Source organism: Musa acuminata, chromosome BXJ1-4, assembly GCF_036884655.1.
Source record: "Musa acuminata AAA Group cultivar baxijiao chromosome BXJ1-4, Cavendish_Baxijiao_AAA, whole genome shotgun sequence".
NCBI classification, from domain to species: domain Eukaryota; kingdom Viridiplantae; phylum Streptophyta; class Magnoliopsida; order Zingiberales; family Musaceae; genus Musa; species Musa acuminata.
Genome location: NC_088330.1, coordinates 7,231,959 through 7,239,777, shown reverse-complemented (window position 1 = coordinate 7,239,777; position 7,819 = coordinate 7,231,959). Strand labels below are relative to the sequence as shown.

Sequence of the window (7,819 nt, the reverse complement as noted above, 5' to 3'; positions counted from 1 at the left end):
TTTTTCACTTGTGTCTAAGGAAAGCTTTGCATATTTGCTTAATGTTTTGTCTTTTATGTTAGCACCTTTTATGTGGTTTGATACTTAGTAAGTTTCACCCAAGTTGTTACTCTCCTCAATTCGCATTTAGATGATGGTAGCCTTGCATCCACCACTCCATGGGCCGGCCAATCTTCCATTAAGATTGATCTCCACATTGACTCTAAGTATACCTTCGTTTAGTATTACCTTGGGTCACTCTCCTATTTGATTTCGCAATGTATCTACCAATGCATTACCTAATGCTAGATTATGTGATAACTTCTTGTCACTTGCTTAGTTTGTTAAGCTTTGTAGAACTTTCATCTTGAGGTACCTCCCTCAACATTTTGGTCAGTTGAATATGATTCTCCTTCTAGAGAACTAAGATTTATCCTTCTAGAGCAATTTTCTTTTCTATATCTTTTCCTTTAGAAGTTTTAGAGACTACCATCTCTTTAGACCATTCTGCTTTACTAAATAAACCATGCATTATTTCATCATTACAAATGCATTTGCTATATTGCGACTCTTCACAAACACAGCTTCCTATGTTCCTCTCAAGGCCTAAAAATGTGTTGAACTTGTTGTACACTTTAGCTTCCTACAAACATATCCTTTCTATACTAAAGAAAAAGTTTTCATATTTTATAGAGAGTTTCGATCATCTTGGGATGGTCATTGATAGGTTGTCACTCGCATACAAGCTCTTGCATTAGTACTAATTTTTTAAAGTTTTTTCTTACATTTATAAGCCTTATGTAACTTTTTCGATCATTGAGAAACTCATCCCTCTTTATATGGTCTCATCTTTTGCTACGCGCTCCCGCTTACCTTTAGCACCATCAGGATTTAGTTACTAACATTGAGCTATAGCTCGAACTCAGTCATCTTAATCTTTGTGTGTTATGTGTTCCTTTCAATTCACTTATCCTCATAGTGCCTATTGTATGAATGTCTAGACAGTCCTCTAAATATCAATTTCAGATGCTCGCTCCTTTGAGTGATTATTCCCTACGTTTCTATGCTTATTTCCATCAAATAGCGTAGCTCCACTAGGTCCCTCTACGTTTGTATATCAAATGTTTTCAAATGTATTTGTTCTACTATGATACCATATATGATGGGCTTGATTATTTTTGTTTAAGTCGTGCGACACCATTGTGTGTTCATTCGTAAAGTATGAACCTCTCCAAAACCTTTTATGATCCCCTGAATACCTTTAAAAGTGAAGGGTTTAAAGAAGTCTTTAACTCGAGATCCTACAACTAAATATTTTAGCAAAAACTTGATAGACCATATAAATTATAATCGTAAACTTTGAACAATCAGTCAAAAAAAAGTCTAAAGATATCCACTATGATCGAAAGTCACCACAAATGCTTATATGATACTATTAGGAAATAAGACAATAAACCAGCCTTATACACTATACCAAAGACCCATCCAACCATTTGCCACCCGGGTAGTTCTATGGTATTCTACTGATTGATATTTTGTACTACTATGTGGAGTTAGAAAACTCCCAAAATGATCGCTTGGATAGCTTATTTTTGGACAATTTTATCTCTATATTATGATTGCACATAACATGGATTTACATAACTAAAATTACTATAAAAGTCAACCCAAATAGGGCTACCAAGCCTACTATAAGCCCTCTATATTGTATGTAAAGCATGAATAAAACCAAAATATATGAATACATAGAAACATTATATCGAATACCCTATGTATAGATTTATTCATGACAATATAGTAAAAACTCATTAGAAAGGCCTTTTTAATAAATATTCATTAATAAATATCCATTAAAATCCAAAGTAATGTTTCATGGATGACATATAACCAGCGAATACATGTCTCCCCACTAATGATATAATATGATTTCTATATAGGTTTAATGTGTTGTAAATTAAACGAAGGGTGATTTTTTGAAAAAAAAAATTCTTAACTTCAGATTTTTCTCGCAGAGTGTCCCAAGTTTAAAAGAAAAAAATTAATATATGAAATGATCATTTTATCCCCATAATTTTGAAAAAATTTCATTGCGGCCCTAGTCCTAGTCGCGCCTTTGTTTGCTCATGGTTGGCTTGCCCGTCGGCACTCATGCGAAGGTGCAAGCGGGGAGATGTCGATGTTACCTACCAACTCGTGCATGAAGGAGTAGGTCGTGAAGGGAGGGGGGAGGAAGAGGAGTAATCGATGGAACTAGCTCATGCACGAAGACACAAGTGATGAGGGAAAAGGTGGGGGACGATCAACATTACCAACTCAAGGCATAGGTGCCTAAGGGAGTGGGGTGATGACCGATAGGGTAAAATTATTATTTTTAAAAATAAATATTTTATCTGAATTGTTTAAACTTTGGATGTTTTCTATAAAAAAAAGTTAGATATTTTTATTAGAATTCACCCTTAAATGAAATTACGTCAGTAAAAGCTATAAATATCCTTAATTGATTGGTTTAAGGATGTGCAAAATTGTAACCTAGATGGTTGATTAATCCAGGGGCCATTTGCCTCTTGTCGATTCGAGTTGACCCGAATCCATAACTCGGAGGATCCAATGGGGTCGGTGGCACCGTGCAACCAAATCATGGCCCATGGAGTTAGCGTCAAAGGATGCTTAATTGATCACAAACCAAGTGTTCGTTCAAACGGGTGTTCCTTGCAGCAGAATTCTCTACCGTGGGGCGTCAAAGCATGTCAAGTCTTGGTAGAAAATAAAATTGGTGTGGGAAGTGAGAATGAACCAATGGAATGCATGGGGGGGGCCTGCCACTACAATAAGTTCGATCGTCTCAACCACTGATTGCAAAGGCTTGCAGCATCGGAGATTTCCCTTTTGTCAATATTCAAAGCTCTTAATGGTCATGGGTTTCATTTTTTTTTATTTTTTTTAAATAAATAATATCAATCAAATTTTAAGTTTATTTTTTTTAAATAAGAAATATGCAAAAGGCTTTGATCGAAAAGTGGAGATATTAAAGCACTTTCAAACTTTTCTGATCATCAAGTAACCTTTCGCTCGTATATTAAGAGGTGAAGAAGGATTAAGTGGAGCTAACAAAACACACAGCTTGATGTGCCCATGTTTAGGGTTTAGGGTTATTATTGTTGGTATCGGGAGACATCGCCGGCCTCGTCAATTTCCGATCTTGGTCCCGTTTTCCAGGTCGTCTTTTAAGCTTCCATTCGTATTCACGAGTCCCATCTCCATCTTCTGCTTCCGTTCTTTCATCTGTTGCACCGTCGATCCACGGTACATCATGTACAGTATCAGCTGACCGACTGCAAATGCCACGCCCAAGCCATTTGGAATCTGAAGATAGCAAGCATTTTTTAGGCACTCATTATGCAATACATTATGATCCAAGGTTTAATTAATTAGTATATAATTTATCGTTATTTTGTGAAAATTAATCACCTGATGATGTTGTCTTAATCTGGAATGAAATCTATGTTCTGAGCTACTCTTTCGACCCGACTACTTACCTTGCTTGCCATGGCCCCACAGGTGGGTCCCGCTGTTTATCCAAATGGATAGTGGTCAACCGATAGTTGACCACGAGGGGTCTTTTTATTTTTATTTTCCTTGAAAATATATATTTATATTCAGCAAAACAAAAGGGGAAATTTAGTGTCGGTGGGAGGAGAGAGAGTTACAGTGATGAAGAGGTCAAAGCGAATGAGAGCGTAGATCGTCCAGCATATGCCATTGAAGAAAGAAGCAAGCGAAAGGAAGAGAGGCATGAACTCCACGCTCTTCGTCTCGATCACCTGTTTCTGTACCCATGCAAACACTTGTAGTTCAGCACAAATCCTACTCCTCTCATTAGCCTAACTACTCGAGAGTGCAACAATGGCATCTATTAGTTAGGAAGAAGGAGAATGCATTATGAGGCAAGCCATTTATGCTGTCTTCTATTTGTGTGTGTGTGTGTGTCTATATATATATATATATAGAAAGAGAGAGAGAGAGAGAGAGAGAGAGAGAGAGAGGAGATGCATGCAACTGCGTATATTACAGTTCCGAAGACATACCATCACGGATAAGGGAGACGCGTACATGAGGGTTCCGAAGATTACACAGAGCACACCGACGACCAACGAGCGCCGCACGTAGCCGTGGACGATGGTGAGGACGACCGCGGCTACTGCACCGACGAAAAGGATCTCGAAAATCAGCACCAATAGCACGCGGAGCCTCTGGTTCCTCTCGGAGTAGAGGAGGAAGATGAGCACGTAAGTGAGCTCGATGACGAGGCCGGAGCCGTTGATGGTGAGGACTAAGGTGCTGTGGGGGTGCACCATGGGCAGGCCGTACAGTATCCAGAACATGCAGTTGAGAAGGGTGGCGAGGTAGGGGGTGGCGTGGAATTGCTCCACGCTTCCGCTCTTCCATATCCTGCGGAATGTTGGGCTGACAACAAGAGATCGAGTCAAGTTACTGGGCACAAAACTATATAAGGGTAGTGCTTGTGCTTACGCTGGCGAGAAGAACAGCACGAGGGCGGTTCCGTTCCCTGCAGAAGCCAAAGAGGCAGCAATTACATGACTGCAGAATAGCATAGCACATAAACGATTTTAAATAGGCTACAAATTATGCTATTTCCATGCTAAGGGAGAGAAAACTGTGACTGGGGGTGTTTTTTGCTTCTCAGGAAAGTACAAAACGAATGTAATGGTGGCCAGACAGTGGAGAACAGCCTTCTCCCCTTCTCTCTATCTCGCCAATGGAATCAATGGGGTGTTCACTCGACACAAAGATGGCAAAACAGTGATGATATCTGAATGCGCACTATAAGGTTGCACGCATGAAAACATCATCAGATGACCACCATTGCCACAATAGGAAGGATGAAGAACTCCACGAACCTAGGATCCCAAACACTGTGCGAATTGTATCGGCTGAAATCCTCATCATGCAAAGAAGAACCAAAACCTAGGAACTTCTGTGCTTCTCTAATATAGCGACGATATCTGAAAGACCGAACGGAGAACAGTATATATAGACGCGAATTAATTATCGTCAATTAAGAAAGATAGCGAGAGAGAGAGAGAGAGAGGGTGTTAGGTTGTGCTTCTTTCACTGGTCTCTCTCTTTTAGTTGTGGTCCTGGACGGCTTGAACTCCTCCGGTGTAAGATAGACGCCTTCAAAGAATTAATTTATTGTTTGACTTCTTGTTTTACCTCCTCGGTGTGTATAGCTTTAATCTCCACAACAATGGTCTTTGGAATTCCTTTGCGTCTCCATGACTTATGTGACACAATACCATGAGCATATTGGTCATTCAGCGTAATAAATGCCAATAAAGTTCATGAGATCCGTGAAGGTTCAGATTTCCCTTATTGTAGTTCTTAGTTTGGTAAATACTAATCACCATATACTCGAACACACAGAATGATGCCTCATCAGAGACCTTAAAGGAACCGACGACTCACTCGAGCACAAAGCGCGGAGATGTTGATGGTATAGATGAAAAGTTTTTTGTTTGTTTCCGTGGTAATTATATTTGCAACACCAATGTTTGTTTTCCATCAGAAGGCTATATAATCTGGTGTTTAATGCCCACCAGAGGCTACATCTCATGGGATCCCAACCCATGTGCATGTACATGAATGCACAGTGCATACCTTCTGTCTCTTGTGCCTCGTGGAGATTCCAAATTCTTAATCTCTTTTCATTTTAAAGGGCCCCATTTGGTGCATGTCAATTTCTGGGCACCTTCTGATAACTCAGTAATGTATGTTTGTCTGCATTCTCCTCCTGTTTGAATTGCATTATAGTATACAACCTTCTCTCCATTACGTCTCAAGGAATTTTCTTCACTGTTGAAGGATCCTCGAACACAATTCTTACACTGAACAGATGACGCACGTCAGTGAAAGAAGGTGGCGTAAGAATATATGCCGAGTTCCCTTCTTAGATTGCTGAGCATATATATGTATAGTCCGAATCCCCAATAGGTACAATGAAGTGCCGAATATTTACTGTGCGTTCCCGCAGTAACCTAAACTCCGAACTGTACACGATTCTCCATCGCAGAGAGTACAGACGCAGGCAGGCTTTGGGTCGCATGCACTCATCTAGATGTGCTGCAACATGTGAAGAAAGAGGAGGACACAGAGATGCGTGCTCGTTACGTGGTGATTTGGGTGAATAACTTCGTCTTCCTCCACAAGGTGGAGTTCATCTACTTTTCCTCAGAGGAGAGCACTATAATGTCGTGCAACTCCTGCAGGCACCGCGCGTGATGTCAGCTCACATGTTGGAAGGTTGGAGAAGAGCCAGAAGTCCTCCAGCTTTCCGTAGTGACTTACATGGTCCCTCGCGGCTACTGTTCGGCTTTGTGGTGCATCGTTGCATGTGGTTGCGATGTCCCACTCCATGGCCACTAAGCTAACATATCATGAGGGTGGAGGGTGCAGGACGTCGCAGGGATTTGCGACAGCAAGATTTACGTATGTGATGATGATGATGCATGGTGCCAAAAGAGATGGCAGAAATTGCTATATACCTAAAAGCGACGCTGCTCCAAACTCTCACGTTATATTGGTCTGGTGAAGGAGGAGGGCATATGAAACACTTGCGCCTGCATGGCCTGAAACGGAGAAACACTGTTCTCGGGCACTCCATTAGATTCTCATCCGGTGGCACATTGCTGAGTGGAGCCGATCGACTCCTCTTTGTTGGCATCTGCGTAAAGCAAATATCGAATGAATGATGAGACATGAGTGGGAGGATGGCTTCCTTGTGTAATGCTTTTTCTATTCTCTCTTATCGCTTCGGATCCTCTTTATCTTTCGTGGCCAGCCATTCTACCTAAAATGTTGTTCCAAATTCTGGACACGTGTTGCATTTACGTATAGGTTTATGTGATTAGGCAAGCTAAGAGATGGAAAATTAGATTTCGAATATTCTCCTAAATCATGCGAGCCGACAGAAGCAGTAGGCGAGAAAAGAGCGTCGCAATCGGAGAGAAGGGATGCCAATGCTGTCGATCATCTAATCATATACGTGATTAAATTCCATATGCATCAGCTTCTCTAGTGCTTTTCTTCTACATTCGAGGGTGAATATCGAGTCGCGTCAAAGCAAAAGTTTGACGTGTGCTTTTCTTCTCTTAAATATCTACGAATGATAAAAATAAAAACTAAAAAAATTAGAATAAATTTATAATCTTAATATTTGATGATTCATCTTTAGGAGGTTGTATCTATGTGACATAACTAAGAGAGTTCCTCTATTAAGTTAAGATAATAATCTCTTAAAAATTTATATCATAATTAAAAAAAAAATATTTATTAACTCATAATCAAATCCAATTAAATTAATAATATATTTTATCTAATTAAATATCACATGACGTAACCGTAAGTGCTTGGTGCACTTATATATATATTTTAAGGTAAAATGTATGGATCGCTACCTGCGCATGTTTAAGTTGATTTGCTGACTCAACCATCGTAGAAAAGGATGTTACGCGTAAGTCAGGAAGGAGCACTACAACATTCTTTTTTGTGTGGTGGAAAAGTATTCTCGTCCATTTGCTGATTGTGCGATGAGAGAAACGTGAGGTAAAGTTGATTTGCTGACTGGAGTCTTAGTCAAGTCGTACGCATCAATGTAAGATGTAAAGCTCTATGAACAGTGCCGAGCTAAGAAAATATTCATTCGCACCTGCATGCGTATAAGAATGATATGCATAGGGATGCCGTAGTGCAAATAGGCACGTAAAACTCTATACTTACGTGCGAGACTGTGGCAAGAGTACTCACAGGAATACTCTCTCCA

General features: G+C 40.1%; 1 protein-coding gene across 1 annotated transcript; it reads right to left on the bottom strand.

Moving 5' to 3' along the window:
* Positions 1–3,032: 3,032 nt before the first annotated feature.
* LOC135672383 (bidirectional sugar transporter SWEET4-like) lies at positions 3,033–5,019 on the bottom strand. Its single transcript, XM_065180854.1, has 5 exons — positions 4,899–5,019; positions 4,510–4,546; positions 4,065–4,443; positions 3,687–3,806; positions 3,033–3,342 (listed from the first exon to the last, which is right to left on the bottom strand). Exons 1-5 carry the CDS (start codon positions 4,945–4,947, stop codon positions 3,166–3,168), a joined length of 762 nt encoding a protein of 253 aa, XP_065036926.1. The 5' UTR covers positions 4,948–5,019; the 3' UTR covers positions 3,033–3,165.
* Between the last annotated feature and the right edge of the window lie 2,800 nt (positions 5,020–7,819).